Source organism: Phyllopteryx taeniolatus, chromosome 14 (assembly GCF_024500385.1).
Source record: "Phyllopteryx taeniolatus isolate TA_2022b chromosome 14, UOR_Ptae_1.2, whole genome shotgun sequence".
NCBI lineage: Eukaryota > Metazoa > Chordata > Actinopteri > Syngnathiformes > Syngnathidae > Phyllopteryx > Phyllopteryx taeniolatus.
In genome coordinates, this window is record NC_084515.1 from 9,587,427 (window position 1) to 9,604,775 (window position 17,349).

General features: G+C 40.7%; 1 protein-coding gene across 5 annotated transcripts in view; it reads right to left on the minus strand.

Annotated features, from left to right (window-relative positions):
• Positions 1 to 17,349, minus strand: part of gpc5c (glypican 5c) — a 147,744-nt gene that overhangs the window by 28,477 nt on the left and 101,918 nt on the right. For all 5 annotated transcript variants that reach the window (XM_061798377.1, XM_061798379.1, XM_061798378.1 and 2 more), the window contains one exon: positions 16,219 to 16,357. In XM_061798377.1, coding sequence (XP_061654361.1) covers positions 16,219 to 16,357 — 139 coding nt within the window. The remainder of the gene's footprint in view (positions 1 to 16,218; positions 16,358 to 17,349) is intronic.

Below are 17,349 nucleotides of genomic sequence, written 5' to 3' on the forward strand. Positions count from 1 at the left end.
CTCGCTGAAGTGGAGGCACGCAAGAAAATCCTCTTTGGCACGCTGTCCTACGGCGTTAACAACACGCGAAGGAGGAGTGAATGGGGCAGCGCGTGTGCGGCTGTCAATGCTGTGGAGACAGAATAGCGCGCACACGGTGAACTGAAAACGACGTGGTCAGACATTAAGGTGGATGTGAAGCGGAGGACAGCTGCCCACCGATAAAGTGTGGCCAAAAAAAGGCGGAAGAACCGGCGCGGAGGGCCTCACCCCGTTCGAGAATCGCTGTGATCATGAGTGACGCTGCTCTCTCAGGGATGATGGGAGGACAAGTTGCTGACTATGATCACCCCACAAGGTTAATAACATGTATTTTTAGAACTCATAACAAATGTGTTCATACAGTAACCTCCACTCAGCCCTGTGAGATAAAGGTTCATGCGTAAATGTTGTATGTGTGGTATTTGTAATAAATCTTTTGAATTCAACTAGAAGCACATCAGCATATAAAAGAGGATATCAAAAACGTTGACTCCTTTTTGATTACTCAATCTATTATTTTAATACACAGGAGAGGACACGCACTGACTAGAAGAAGAGGGGTAAATGATGTCAATTTAAACACATTTTAATCATGTGCAACCGATGTACATGTTCAAATGAAGTAAATTCAAAGGACTCTTTTTTTCAGTGCATGTGCTGGAGTCACAAAGCGATTGTGAGGGCAATAGGTGGCGTAAATGATCACCTCGATCAATTAATAGGTGTCCTCACAAATATCAGTGGTTCATTAAATACACTGGTTAACAAATGAATTCTCAGTCCTTGCCTCAATTGCATTGTTGAAATCAAATGTTGCCAGGCATGAATTGTTCATCAGTGCTAATTATTCACGTGTCTCCGGTGTCCAGATTTATGAGAACAGTTTCCCAGCATCACCTCTAAGTGTCGGCAAAGCACTAAAAGCTGCAGAAACGTGCGTACGCCAGCCATGCAGTTGGCGCGAGGCACCGCACATTTCCACTCATGTCACTCTTGATACATCTGAACTTTGCCGTGAAAAAGAACGGATGCCACGTTTTTGTGCGTACGCACCTTTTGTACATGAGGCCCCTGGTCTTTATTAAAAAACAAACTGGAAAACTTTGTTTTCTCTGGGTACTCCTGTTTCCTCAGACATTTCAAAAACATGCATGTTAGGTTATTTGAAGACTATAAATTGTGAATTTTGAACGTGAGTGTGAATGGTTGTTTGTCTACTGTATGTGCTATGCCATTGGCCGGTGACCAGTCTGGGGTGTACCCAGGGATCCAGCACACCCACAACCAGAATGAAGACAAGCGGTATAGAAAATAGATGGATGGATGGAAAATGTACTTTTGCTTGCGTACAAATAGTTGTGTCTCAAGAGTGCCTGCCTACCAATATTGTGTAAAATTGAACAAGCAAGTAAATCTTTTGTAAGCTGCCTTTTCCAAAAATGTATTTGTGAGCAAACCGTTCAGAATTTTTCCCCACTGTGATGTAACAGAGTGAAATATGCAGAATTAAGACCTGGAAACCGTTTTAAATTGTAAAAAAGGAACAATAATTCTGATTTAAAGTTGTGGTGTTCATTAATGCTGTTTCACTCACTAGAACAACGACACTTCTTCACATTTACACCCACGAGCCTGCCACAATCAGTAAGACAAGAAAGGATCCTACATTATTTGTTGTGATGCATTTCCGTTCACTTGGATTTTTTTTAACCTTTTGAAAAAGAACTGAACTGATTCGGACCAGAGAAAACCACCCTCATTGTGTCATTTGACTGCTAATGTGTCTCCAGATGGAAAGGCTGTTGTTTTGGGAATTCTGGAGACTGTTTCCCATTGGCCAAGGAGCAACAACAGCTGCTTGGAACATGCCTGGTCACAGCACCGAGGATGAGCTGTACCTCGCGCTATGGCCAAGAGAGGAAGGATGGATGGGGGAGGGAAAGGAGGGCAAGGAAGGGGGTTGAAAGGTGAGTGCGATAGCCAACACAAAGATGTGTTCCAGGAAATTCCGGGGGGTAAAATAATTGCACGATAACCCAGAGAGACACCAAATTCTTCTACTGTAATTCACTTTTCTGCTTTTTGTTAATCCTACATCTGATGCCTCCATAGGGATGTGAACAAGTTTTCTTTTGTTGTATTATTTAGGTATTAAAGAACAAATCAAATGCTCAAAGTTACTCAGGCCGACGTTTGTTATATACGCTATTAGGTCTATTTATGCTTGTTGTGTAAGCCTTAAGGGGCTCTTGGTTGAACAATAGCTGAGGAATGGGGCTACTACGCCGCAGCTTAGCAAGTGTAGCTGTTCCAAACTGAACACTTGCCGCCATAAAAACACAAACAGCAGTATCAGCAGAGGTATTTCTTTTGTACGCATCACTGATTTAATATGTGCTCCAAACTTGTTTTGTGTTGTAGTTTTTGGTTCCAACTAGAAGTGTATTCTTAAGAGTGCAGACCTCCCTTAAGGCCAATCCTAAATGTTTGTTTTACAACCCCAATTCCAATGAAGTTGGGACATTGTGTTAAACATAAATAAGAAGAGAATACAATGTTAATGTTCAAACTGATACACTATTGTTTTTAGCAAATAATCATTAAAGAAGAATTTTATGGCTGCAACATGTTCCAAAAAAGCTGGGACAGGGTCATGTTTACCACTTTGTTACATCACCTTTTCTTTTAACAACATTCAATAAACATTTGGGAACTGAGGACACTAATTGTTGAAGCTTTGAAGGGGGAATTCTTTCCCATTCTTGCTTGATGTACAGCTTCAGCTGTTCAACAGTCCGAGGTCTCCGTTGTTGTATGGGAGACAGGTCTGGACTGCAGGCAGGCCAGTCTAGTACCCGCACTCTTTTACTACGAAGCCACAATGTTCTAACACGTGCAGAATGTGGTTTGGCATTGTCTTGCTGAAATAAGCAGGGGCGTCCATGAAAAAGACGTTGCTTGGATGGCAGCATATGTTTCTCCAAAACCTGTATGTACCTTTCAGCATTAATGGTGCCTTCACAGATGTGTAAATTACCCATGCCATTGGCACAAACACAGCCCCATACCATCACAGATGCCGGCTTTTGAACTTTGCGTCCATAACAGTCCGGATGGTTCTTTTCCTCTTTGGCCCGGCAGACACGACGTCCACAATTTCCAAAAAAAATTTGAAATGTGGACTCGTCGGACCACAGAACACTTTTCCACTTTGCATCAGTCCATCTTAGATGAGTTCGAGCCCAGAGAAGCCGACGGCGTTTCTGGGTGTTGTTGATAAATGGCTTTTGCTTTGCATAGTAGAGTTTCAAGTTGCAATTATGGATATAGCGCCAAACTGTATTTACTGACGTTGTTTTTTTGAAGTGTTTCTGAGCCCATGTGGTGATATCCTTTACACATTGATGTCGGTTTTTGATGCAGTGCTGCCTGAGGGATCAAAGGTCACGGGCATTCAATGTTGCTTACATGCAGTGGTTTCTTCAGATTCTCTGAACCTCAACTTTCTCAGTCATTTTTGCCACCTGTCCCAGCTTTTTTGGAATGTGTTGCAGCCATAAAATTCTAAGTTAATGATTATTTGCTAAAAACAATAAAGTTTATCAGTTGGAACATAAAATGTCTTTGTAGTGTATTCAATTAAATATAGGTTGAACATGATTTGCAAATCATTGTATTCTGTTTTTATTTATGTTTAACACAACGTCCCAACTTCATTGAAATTGGGTTTGTACAGACCGACAAAATATTTTTTTTGGACAGATTCACTCCAAACTTAAATGGCATATTTCCTAATCCATCTGATTTTGTACATATTTTTACACCAAATTGGATGACTTGCACAGAACAACGAAGTTATCAGCAACCCAACTCAGAGGAGAAAAATATAACTTATTTGAGAGGCGTAATTTATTATAACATACAGTTTTACAAGATGACATGAATGCGCTGGATGATAATATGTTTGCTCCACCTCCCTCATAGTCCACATATTCTTCTCTCTCAGCTCACTCCCCCAACTGACCTTGAAGGTCTTCTCCCTGCGATGGGTTTGATGGGAAACGGATGCAAGTGAGGGGGCGGGGGAGCTGGGGCTAAGGAGTTAGTGCTGCTCGGTCTTCAACAAGGTCATTGGAACTGCCTTACAGCAATGTTTTATTAAGATGAAAGACCTTTGACATGGAAAAAAAGAGAAGCATGTATAGATATGGCCTATCAACACGGTGAACTTGGTTCTGCTATTAGCGCATGATTTAACTGTATCTGACTGTCTCTATCCCTAACCGCACAGCTTTGCAAAGTGCAGGGAATCCTTATTTGGTGTGTAACTATTTATGCAGGAGCATCCTTGAGCCTTTAAATGTATTTGCTTTTGTCCTTGTTGTAATATATCTCTTCTGCTCAACCACTGCAATGTGTGACCTTTCTGAAATGTTTGCTTGTGAGACCAACAGCATGTCTGGTTTGGAGCTGAAGAAAGAAATGAGGCAGAGTGGTGTTCGGTTTCTCGCTTCTCTTTAATTGTATGCGCGTCTTAAAGTTTTATCATCTGGCCGAAACTCAGCATTCTAGAACTGAATGTCAAGAGAGGCTATTTTGACTGAAGCAGTTTACACAAACTGGACACAGGAAAGGCCATCAAATGTCAATGTTCAAAGTCCTCTATTTATTTTTTTAAAGACGCTCAATACGATTACCTCTACTGGGCAAATCTACGATAATATTTTTAATTCTAAGAAAATGTGTAGTTAATTCCATAAAAAGGAGAGTTTTTGTCATTTTTCAGGCTATTACGACTTTGTGCCCATCACAACTTCCAAAATGTCAGAACCTGGCGACTAGGAACTAAAAAATGACTGAGGACCAACTGACCACTTTGCAATTGTATTAATAATGTCAGTACTTTTAATCTGAGGGCACTTTCCTTGAAAATACATTTAAAGGTAAAGGGGGAAAAAAAGAACAACTTTCCAGCATTACAATTTGACAACATTTACTTTCTTTAAGAACGTTGATGGCCCACTGGGCATGCACAGACACTTAACCATTATCTAACACCATGCTGTTTGGGAACAAATAAATAAATAAATAAAATGAAAGTGCTCTCAGGAGAAGCAGATCACTGTGTGCTAACTGTACTGCTGGAAAATGTAATAAAAAAAAAAGAATCTATATATTTTTTGATTACATGCATTAAACTTTTAAACCAAAGGTACATTTGCTTACTTCCTAAATCACAAACATTGCACAAAGCAGCTAAAGTTAAAGGACAGATGAGAAAAGCATGCTTTCACACAGTTAATTAGTGGCCATCCATCTCTCTGCTCACTTTGTATGTGGTGCCATGTCAGCTAGGGACTGCCTTATCCAGTCTTACTAATCACCCTATTTTGTACTCAAAGCAACACATTAAACTTGCACGCTTACATGCAAATTTGCATCTCTTGGAATGTTCCTTCTGGTTCGCAGGTAACCGATATAGTAACTGGTCCATGGGCGTTGGATGGGCCACTTAACGATAGAAGGGGCAAAGAGGGGCCGCTGATGGGGTGCACATCTAAGCCAGCAGCTAACCTAGCAACAGGAATCGCTGCACAGCAACTCCAGAGCATGGGTCATTGCGGCGGTATCTGCTCAGTGACTATTAGACTATTGGACCATTTGGCTGGAATAAGATTTATTCCCTTATGCCAACACAGAAACAAATACAGAAACAAATAGCAAAAGAGGCCCTGGGAGGGACAGTGACCTCCACCAGTCGATACAACAGAAGCAAAAAAACAAAAAACAAAAAAGGCTTGGAACAACCACCACTCTCCAAACTCTTGGAGTAATACACATCACTTTCCCCTCTAGAGCACCAATTTCAATGATATGACAAGCATACACAGCTCACAAAACACCTTCAGCCATTCAAAAGCCATATGCCTAAGTGCTTTGTCGGGTGCAAGTTTGTCCTTTTAGACAGACATGCATGAAGGATACACCCATAAACTTGGTCTGCTTTAGTGAGTCTGGATGGCCATTAGGGTGCTGCCTGCTCAGTAGTACAGCAGAAGAGCCCACACTGAGGTGGGAAGGCGAAAATGGCATGAAGTCCCCCTGTGACAAGTCTCCTACGAATTCAAATGATTTATTTCCCTTTTCATCTTCAAAGTGTTCATAAATCACGAGGGGGGGGGGGATATGTGCTGTGATGTTATAAATGTTTGATTTTGAGGGGGCGAGTTGGTTACTTTGATGTAATTGCTTGCATAACTGACTGAGTTTTCTAATCGAATCAAATCTCAAACCAACCGCTATATGAGATATGTGAGGATTTTGGACTGTGAGTCATACAGGGAAGTCTGGGCACTCCACTGGGAAATGTGCTAGTTCCCTTCTTCTTTACCTTTGCTACTGCATAATTACACAACTCAACAACCAGCTAGCTTGCTGCAGAAGTTCTCCAACGACGAGACTAATTAGTATTTTCCGAATGGTGGCATCGGAACTATCTACAATCAATAAAACACTGACACAACAGCTGATTTCTAAAGCAATGGTGAGTGTCATAAAGAGGTGAAGAAACAGGTCCAAGCAGGTTGGAACGGGTGGAGGAAGGTGTCAGGTGTATTGTGTGACAGAAGAGTCTCTGCTAGGATGAAGGGCAAAGTTGATAAGACAGACAGTGAGGCCAGCCATGATGTACATGATTACAGACAGTGGCAGTGGAGTGACAACTAGTTCTCTCTAGTAGTGACCAGGTTGAATAGGGTTAGAAATGAACTCATCAGAGGGACAGCCAAGGTGAGATGTTTTAAGAGACATTAGTGAGAGCAGACTTTGATGGTTTGGACACGTCCAGAGAAGAGGTAGTGAGTATATTGGTAGAAGGGTGATGAGGATGGAGAGCTACAGGAAGACCAGAGAGAAGGTTGATGGATGTAGTGAAGGAAGACATGAGGGCAGTTGGTGTTAGAGAGGAGGATGCAGAACTTTACATGGAAAAAGATGACACACTGTGGTGAACAGCATAAGTCAAAAGGAAAAAAAGAAGAAGAAACACAGATGAACATTGGTGGTGCTGACATTGAAATTGTAACATCGTGAATTGGACTGGACAGGACAAGCAGGTCTTTTGTAGTATTGTAGTAGCCACTTTCAAAACAGAGTTGCCCATATTGCCAGCCATTTCAGAGCATTTTCACTGATCTTTCATGACTTATAGAATAGTGTTTCATGACAATATGAGCACCGAACCTACCAAAACAAAAAGTAGACTCTCTTCTTTCACCGGGAAAAAAAAATGTTTCTAGCATTTAGTAACGAGAAGTAGAACATGGGTTGGTTTCACTAAAATCACCGGTTTCTGACCAACACCACGTGCCTTGAGCTGAATGTGGCTTCAAGTGTTTTTTTTACACGCCATTTGTCATTCCCTCCACAAATTCAGTCATCTTTTCTCACAATCGTGACACACAATTTCGACTACCAACCGCGACACATGCACTGTTAATTCACTGTCACCGACAGCTTTTGAAGTCAAATATCCATGTTATCTGGGAGGGCTGGCAGTAAATGGGTTAATTCCATAGATAGACATAGTTTGTTCTAGTGTGAGGTGCCTAAACATGTCCGACTTCCAACGTGTTGGCATTTCTCACCCTCATAATCAATTTCACAAGCCAAGATTCATCAGCTAATCTTTATCTTCTACTCAAAAACTTGCTGTTCTCAAATCCAAAGCGATGCTATGCCGCCATCTTCCGTGATCTGTTAGTCATTACAGTGGTTTACAAACCTTAATTTCACAGACAAGCTGTGCGAGACCCTCTTCCACGCCTACCCGTTAAAAAAAGGTACTTAACGAATATATTTGTCGGTTGGATTCCATTTGACAAATATACAGTAATTGTCCACAGCAGTGAATGAGTTGAAGCCATCTTTTATGGAGCGTTTCGGCTGCAAAAGAATCAAGGACAAACAAACTTGTTCTAAAAGCCTGATCTGTTCTCCATCAACATCAGTGGACCCAGTGGATGTGTGAGAACGAGAGCCAAACTCTCCTCCCTCTTGACCAACACATTTCATCCATCGCAGCAGAGGATGACACCAAGGAGCAGCTGCTTTAGCAACAAACTGCAGCCATGATACGTGAGGTGGTACTGATGGTCTCTCCATCATTCCAGCTGCTTTGAGAGTGTGTAACTCAACACTGCTTCCCTGTTGTCCACTAGAATAGAGCCTCACCTAAATGAATATAAATGTTAAATGATGATTAATATGTGCTGCTGTTGTCTATCCGAGCTGATCTGCAATTGGTTCAGGTGCTGACAGGTCAGGTATCTCCGGGCAATCAGGCCTGACAGCCAGCCCAGATTCAGCTCTAATTGCGGCATCAATTATGGATTAAAGAGGAGGGTTTTAATGACCTTTCTATCATTTAATGAAGTGACTTGTCTGGCATTACTTAGAGGCAAACAGATTTAGGATATAAGTAAATGCAGCAAGTCAACACTAAACGTGGCTCATTGCTGCCAGATTCCATTATTCGACCACTCATGCAGTGCTAATGTAGAACTAACTGAAGCATTCATTTGGGTCAATTCAGAGTTCCCTTCTTTAACTTCGAGGTATAAAATTCAACCTGAAGGGGGAATTCAAGGGTCCAACCATGTTTTCGCTCATTCTCACTGAGACAAGGTTCAGACTCATCCCTGCTTATCCATCTACTGTGTTTTTCAATATCAATGGAATGTCCGCTTTTATTTGTTCAGTATTATGTTACAACAGTAACAAAAGCTTATGTGTAGCTTGGGCTTTGCTCAACAGACTCAACGGGGGTCACTTGTGCTTCAGCCTCCCCAATCCAAATGCCCTGTAGCCAATTCAGACTATGGGCATTAATAACACAGCACAATATAAACGAGGACCATCATTGAGTAAATGCAGCTGGTCAAGTCTACGAAGAGAAAAACATTTCACAGTTGAAAAGTTTAGTCTATGCCTGACACGTGGCGAAGTGTATCAGGGTGTGTAATGTCAAGAGAGTTATGCAGACAAGTTCAATCTACTAAGTTCGCACTCTGTTTACAAGTCTGGAAAGAAACCTAACCATCTTCAAAATGTAATATACTCCTTGGAAACCTCCTCTCGTAATGCAATAGTCTTGCTAAATGAGCATATTCATTGTCGCACATTTTCAGAGCACTATCTTACTATGCCATAAAGTTCCAAGGAACCATTCAAAACCCTGACTCCTTAGTATCAATTTCACAAATGTATCAGGTAGTAACTCTTAACACTTCCTCTGGTTTATTACCTGTTGCCACTGAGATCCTTGGTGTGTCCAGACCAAAGTCCGCAAAGAGTGCTGCAGGGGCTTAATAATAAAGGCTTCACTGATACCACTTTAAAAGGAAATGATGATGCTGGCTAATGAGACCCATTATGCTTTGATGACTCTGCGCCTCGGGACCCTTTACTGATAAAATCCTCTCTCAGTGCCATAAAACCACAGGGCAGAGTGTGCCAAGCCATGACAAAAAGAGAGACCACTTAAAGGGAAGATGGAAGATGGTATAAAAACAATGAAAGTGGCTAGCCATGAAAAACTGGGATAGAGTAATTTCGATAAAATACAGCAGGGACTGTGAACACTCATTCATAAGACCGGGAGGTCTAACAGAATAGAGAGACTTGGATACAAGTAATACCAAAATAAATAAGTGAATTACTCCTCTGACATCCACCTGCGGACCAGAGCCTCTTCCTTCCCACGCAAATCTGTCTTTGTTTCTTCTTAAAGGCCTGGAGCATCAACTCTTAGACCCTTAAGCTCTACATGAAAGGTTAAGGGAAATGACAATCATACTGGTAATATCCATATGAAGACACAGCCAATACATCTGCTGACCGGGTGACAACTAAGCACACCAGTCCCAGGAGATTGGGTCTTCCCACCCCAGCAGGGTATGCAAGAGCCAAATCCCCACAGCATGCTTTGTTACCTTGCTTTATAACTGCCTTAGCTTTAGATGTAGTTTTGCAACAACAGTTATGTAAATAACGCAGTGATGAAGCTACACCAAAAAGTACGGGAATAAAAATGTCCCGACAGAGATGCGCAAAATTGGCAACATGTTACATGTCAACTGTTTAAAAAGTTAATGGAAAGAGGGAAGAAGCTATTGGAGTGCCTGCTGGTTTTGTGTGCATTGTTCGATAGCGCCTCCCTGAGCAAAGGAGCTGGAAAAGGTGCTGACCAGGATGTCAGTGTCTGCAGTTATAGCACTTGTTTTTCACAGAGGATAAATAACATATGCATGTGAGTATTATTACATTGTCTATCTACATGTGCTGATGCGCCATTTGTGAGTGTTCAAAAAGCCTTAGCCTGTCTATGGTGTTTCCCATTTTGTGTTAGCAATAGCATTAAGGTAGCTGACTAAAAGGCAAAGCTATGTGGTTGTTTTAAACACAACTTAATTCTATTTGTTTGATGTTTAGTTTGACAGTAAACTTGAACTGGGAGCACTTTGAAGCCAATTTGTTTCATTCATTCATCTACCGTTCCGCTGATCCTCACTAGGGTCATGTGCGTGCTGGAGCCTATCCCAGCAATCTTCGGGCAAGAGGCGGGGTACACCCCGAACTGGTCGCCAGCCAATCGCAGGGCACATAGAAACAAACAACTGTTAAGGTCATTGCCACTATACAGCGCTCGTATCTCAAGGTTTTGCTCGCAAGTCAAAGCAAAAAACGACGGCTCGTGTCTGGGAAAACTTTCATCTCAAAGCACCACTGTATTTACTTGCGTAAGTACAGGAGAATGTCATCTTTAGGGCAGTTGATGAATGATGCTCAATGTCCCTCCATCAATAAATTCATTTCTATGTGACTTGTTTGATGAGGATAGAATAAAATGGGTGAAAACACACTATATTTTGATTTCCGTCTTGTCATTACATAACTTCGCTCTATTGAACTGCAATAAATCACACCAACCAATGCCAGTTGCTCCAAGCTTTAATACCGAACTGCAAAGTGTGCAAGCAGTGCCTTCACAGTTATGATGAGCTCACCAACTGACAGATGGTGTTTGTTACTAAAAGAAAATTGAACTTCCCTGCCTACACGATTTACAGTGACATTTTGCTTCACATCTCTTTAGTTCTTTCACAGGTTGTGTTTATCCATGTATTCATTGTACACCATCTGCAAAGACTAATTTGAGTTTAATTTCAGTGAAATTTAACATCTTCGCCAGACCTGTTTTGACAAAACCGTAGTGAAGAGAAATCCAACTGTTGGTAGACACTCGTTGAAGGACTTTGTAGTGGTATTTCAGGTTCTGATACAAAGCCTTCTGTCATCTAATCTCTGCTGTTACTTGTGGGGGTAATTCAATGTGCCCCTGTGAGTCATTTACCAATTAATACATTAATGATCTAGCTACAAATAGATAGCTCAACCATCAGAGACCTTTGGCTAATACAGTAGGCACACCACAGAATGAACCACAGAAGAGGGCCTCATAGCTGCAGGGGTGAGGAAAGCTATGGTTCATTGCAGATTCACTGATTTATTCTCCTGGCTGTGGCCATGACAGCTCTTAATGTGCGAGCCTTGTTTAGTTGGCACATAAAGTACACTAACATGTCTCCAGGCAGGGCTAAGTAGCGATTCATGATTAAGCAGGCAAGGCATCATGCAATGTGAAAGTGAAAAAGAATTTCCCCATTTTGGCCTTCAAAGTTTTATATACTTCATTTATAATTGTTTGAATACTGCGAAACAAGTATTCATAACTATGCCTGTTTTCACCTTTTCATTCTTGCTTGTTTTGATTTTTATTGCACACCTTTAGGGTCGGTGGTCTATTTTGTCTTTTCTCAGACATGGCAAGCCGAAATATGAATTAGGGGTGATAACAAATAAGAGAGTGTTTTTATTGATATTGATTCGGCTGTGTTTATTACAGTCAAGCATGGATGAAGAGATGGCGAAGAAGGAGGCTTAAACTTCAGGAGCATTATAAGCCACGTGAGACATGGCCACCAGGCACAACCAGAACCTGAGCTGCTGAGCGCAAACAGTAACTGTTCCCTCTTACTCGAAATGCAAATACAAATTAATAACAACAAATACACAAATGGAAGGAAGAACTTTCAGAGCAAGCGGTTTGTGTTGGATGCCGTTGCCATCACAACACAAGAATGACCCTGTGCGTCCCCGTGGAGATTGAAATATTGATCTTCATTTAGAGAGTGGTGCGATGCAGACTTTACACAACGGTAAGACGAACCAGTGAGATAAGGTGGAAAGGAAGGTTGTGTGTGAGTGCATCATATTAAGTATATATTTTTGTAATGAAAAAAACTACTATTGAGCTCTTTATCACTCAAACATTAACAATATAAAGAAACAATGTCGTGACTTTGTTTACTTTATGACCAATCTAATCAGCAACAGCTGATCACGACCTTACTGAAAATAACGTCAGGTGCGTAGGCCTGCGTGAAGCATACGTACTGCACAAATCCATCCATTTTCTGAGTCGCTTCTCCTCACTAGGGTCACGGGCGTGCTGGAGCCTATCCCAGCTATCATCAGGGAGGAGGCGCGGTACACCCTGAACTGGTTGCCAGCCAATCGCAGGGCACATATAAACAAACAACCATTTGCACTCACACCTACGGGCAATTTAGAGTTGTCAATGAACCTACTATGCATGTTTTTGGGGTGTGGTAGGAAACCAGAGTGCCAGGAGAAAACCCACGCAGGCACTGGGAGAACATGCAAACTCCACACAGGCGGGGCCGAGGATTGAACCCCAGTCCTCAGAACTGTGAGGCAGACGCTCCAACCAGCCGCCCACCGTGCCGCCTACTGCACAAGTGAATCAGCAATTTCTTTGCGTGGCACTGTGTAATGGCGTGACACAAATCTATATGTATTACTAGATAATAACTAGAGCCAAAAAAAGTGTGCTGCGGTAGAACAGCACACTCACAGTATGGCCTTTTTTTAAAAAAAAATTATTATTATTATTATTATTATTATTTCTGAATGCAACAAAAATATTTGCAACTCTGCAGGAAAAAGATGCTGGTTGAAGCTTTTAAATGTTTAAATGAGTCCTCTTTGTATTCATGAAATGAAAATCCGAGTTTAAATTATCCACCTGCAGAAAACCAAAAATGCAGTTTCCTCCTGTATGCGTCATCATTTGATCACTTGTAATGGATATGAACCTCAGCGCACAGCGTCTGCACATTAGGGCTGTAAACTGCATAGAAATGTATACATAGACACCGCATTAAGTGGGCTAAACCTTTTCGTGCGATTCTTTAGCACTTCCTCCATAGTGGATGTGGCTACAAAATCAACAAATGACGGTGTTAGAATAGCCAAATATAATCAAAAGTAACGGTTCACTCTTAATCCCATGAGTTTTGGCTTTGTAAAACAATTGAGACATCTCCAAGTAGCAAATGAACGAGGCATATCCACAGATCACAGATCAATGCAGCTGCGACGTCAACATAACTGTATGATTAAGCACTCAAGGCGGACAGAACAATAACTTTACTCACAGGCATATTATCTTTATCCTCTGCGAGTATTTGTGTTATTCTGCACACCATAAGAAGCTGCACAATCACAATGAATTACAATGCACAAGCTGTTCAATTCTTTACATTCTATTGAATCATGTTATTGCTATGTTTTTAATGAAGTACAGTGTTATGAAGTGCTATTTTCCCTATTAAAAACACTTTTCTTGGGGCGGCTGGAACAGATTAATGGCTTTTCCATTCATTTCAATGAGGGAAAGATGATTTGCGATCAGAATCAGAATCACAATCATCTTTATTTGCCAAGTATGTCCAAAAAACACACAAGGAATTTGTCTCCGATAGTTGGAGCCACTCTAGTACGACAACAGACAGTCAATTGACAGAGAACACTTTGAGACATAAAGACATTGACAAAAAACAGTCACTGAGCAATAAAGGGTTAGTAGTTATCTGGTAATGCCGGTACATTATTATTTTATTTTTTTGACAATTGTGCAAAAGATGCAGACTCCTCTAGCACTTAGAGCACTTAGATACGAGTGTTTTGAGTCACGTGTGGTCGCGGAATGAATTAAACTCATATTTCAAGACACCACTATATTTTTGATGCTTTACATTGATGTCAGACAGCCTTCAACAGATGATGATGAAGTTGTATCACTTGTTTCCAAATCACTGAATTAATGTACATCCCTCTGAGTGGTTTTCATGAAACTTCCATGAAGGCATATTCCATTACATTAGTGTGAGCATGGACAAAAATAATAAAACTGATGATGCTTATAACCCCACTGTGAAAACTATGCATTTTTTATCATTTTCCTCTTGTGGCTAATGCATGCAGAAAATGCGGGTAGCCGACTGTAAATAATTCTATATTATGCATATGGTGGGTGTCTCTATAAGCAAAGATCCACAATAACACCGATTAGTTTCGGTGTCTGAAGTCTACCAGTGGTATTCTATGTCTGTGAAGATGACCAAATTCCCACACGGAACATAGTAGGAAAGTGACAAGAAATGTTACTTGCTTGCAATCTAGCCACTTGTTTACTTAGTGAAGAAATACAGTACAGCTCAGCCTTTGGCTGGCAGATATCATGAAGTGGAATTGAAATATTTGAACTGTACGTTGTATGTGTTTTCAGAGGCTATTTTTAAATGAAAACATTTTTTATTCTTCTTCACGTCTATGAAAGTGGGTCACGACTTTGCAAAAATTGGAAAATACGGGTCCCGGGGTGACAACAGTTGAGAACCACTAATTGACAGGGAGTCTGTCTGGCTGCTTTAGTGACAGCTAATACGGCTTCTTTTTGTCTGAAACAGTACATGCCAACACAAACCTATAGAATTACATGTGTATTTTTAAACAACAATCTGTTGTAATTGTGGTAACTTACTTGATTGAATAGACAAAAACAGCCATGCCCCATGAACTGCAACAGGTTATGTGCAATACAATGATTGGCATAGAGCTGCACACAAAATGTGGCAAATTCCCTTTGTTATATGCTTAGTATGCAGGAGGTTCAACAATGTGAGACACATGCTTCCCTTCTCCTCAGTGAGACTTCCAGCATTTCTATCACATCTAAGTGATAAAAGAGACAGTGAGTCTGCTCTCTGTAGATTAGCAATGTTCATTAGTTTGCTAATGAAGTCTCTCTTGCCAGAACAATGGGCGGCCATGCCCCCTTTTAATATGGACCCTGGGAGTTTGTCACAGCAAACAGATGGAAAATAAAATGAATCTCCAATCTCTAAAACATCCTTTGACCCCAACCTCTTCTAAAAACTGAAATATGTGAGTCAAGAATGAGATTTAAAAAATATATATATATAAAAAATAATGAAAGAACATCTAAAACTCTTGCATTAAACAAGCAATCCTAGGTTGAAAATGACTTCATTTTTGGTAGCATTTTATTAGTAGAAGACAAAAAAAACAGGTATGAACTACAGTAAATGTTTGCTGAATGGTCTAGTAGCCTCACCAGGCTGTTGATTTTACTTACGGCACACACCAAAGGGTTTTGTTTAGTAAATCTAACACAGTGGCTTTGATTGATTTTTCACTGCTGTTAGGACCGGAGCTACCGATTGAGCTCTAAAAAAGGCAAGCAGCATGTTTTATCCACATGGCAACACGGAGCAGGGCCAAAAGGATTTGTCCAGAGCAGCATGGAACTGGCGGTGTGACGGCTATTGATTGTTCAGAAGAGCTGCAGGGTAAAACTACTGTCTTAAGTGACTTTAGGTATTCAAAGAGATTTTTTGGGTGGATTATTGAATACCTAAACAATAATTATTGCTTTGAATAGTTATTCTTACAATTCTTAAAGCTTTATTATCTAGTCATATTCTTATCCATTACATTATGTAATCGTTGGTATGGTTCATGACAGTTTTCCTCAAAAGCTCAAACAATGTCAATCAAAGCCAGCACTAGCCTGGACAACACCACATTTAATTGCGTGTTTATCCAAAAGACGTAACTGGCTTGTTGTTTCCAGTTCTGAAGACACTCCTGAGAGGCCATTTGTGTTGCAACGGAAGAAACGCCAGAGATGTGAGAAGTTGGTGCAAATGCATGTGAACGTAAGGGCTTAGTAGTGTGAATGTTACTCACAGGTTGTGTCTTGACTGTCTCCTGAGGCTTGACATCCATCTTCATCATCACAATCTGTGGCGCTACCCTCCGTCTCACCACTGCCCAGCTCCTCCCAGGCCTCCATCTGGCCCAGATTTGGAAATTTCTCCTGGGTCTCCTGGATGACGAGTCCAACAATATAGCTTGTTACACACTGGTTGAGCAATGCTACTTTGAAACAAAAATCTTATTTAAAAAAATAAAATAAAAAATAAAAAAAAATCCTGATAGGGCCTATCAAATATTTGTTTAAAATCTCTGCTCACCCCATCGATTGTTCAAGTCATCGCACACAAAAAAAAAACAAAAAACATTTTTCATTAGAAACAATATTACCAATACAAAATATCCATGTGAGGTGCAGGTGTAATTTTTGTCCACTTTGGGTTGCCATTTTCACACTATAGACTGTAGTATCTGTGACTTTAAATGTGGGTGGCGACAACTGATCACTGCGAAGCTTCGAGGCAGAGATTGTGCTTTGTTTGGCCATCTAATAATTTGAGTTATTCAAATAATTAGCCAAAATCCTGATCTCTCACAGTAATGGATTTTGTATTGCTATGCATTGTTAGTGGAGGTTACGGAGATTCTTAGCCACATTTGTTTTCTTCAACCAATCATCCATAAGCAGTAATTTGTGGGATATTTACTGCTTAGTTTATTAATAAAGACAATTATAAACATGTTTTTTTTTTTGGAGGGGGAGTCAAAGGGGGGTCAATTACTTGCAGTTTTTCATAATTCATGGCAGGGCTCTGTTTCGATCAGCCACAAATAGCAAGTTTTTTTTTTGTATACCGTTTGCACTATTATATCACAAATGACCAATTTTAAGACAAATACCACAGCAAAATCACAAGACGATGTTCACTCTTACATTCACACAGTACTTTAAGTATCACATTTGAAAAAAAGAAGACTAAGACATTTACTTTAAGCAGGCAGTGTAGACTGTAAGTTATGAAAAGAGCTGACAGAGAAAATATTGAGTAGTCGAGCTGCCAACAATGTGTCATGAGCAGTGAAGCAGTGTTTGAAAAGTAACGATGGAGTGGTTTAACAAGTGTTACAGCCATGGACTAACAAATCAATGACATGACATTTTTT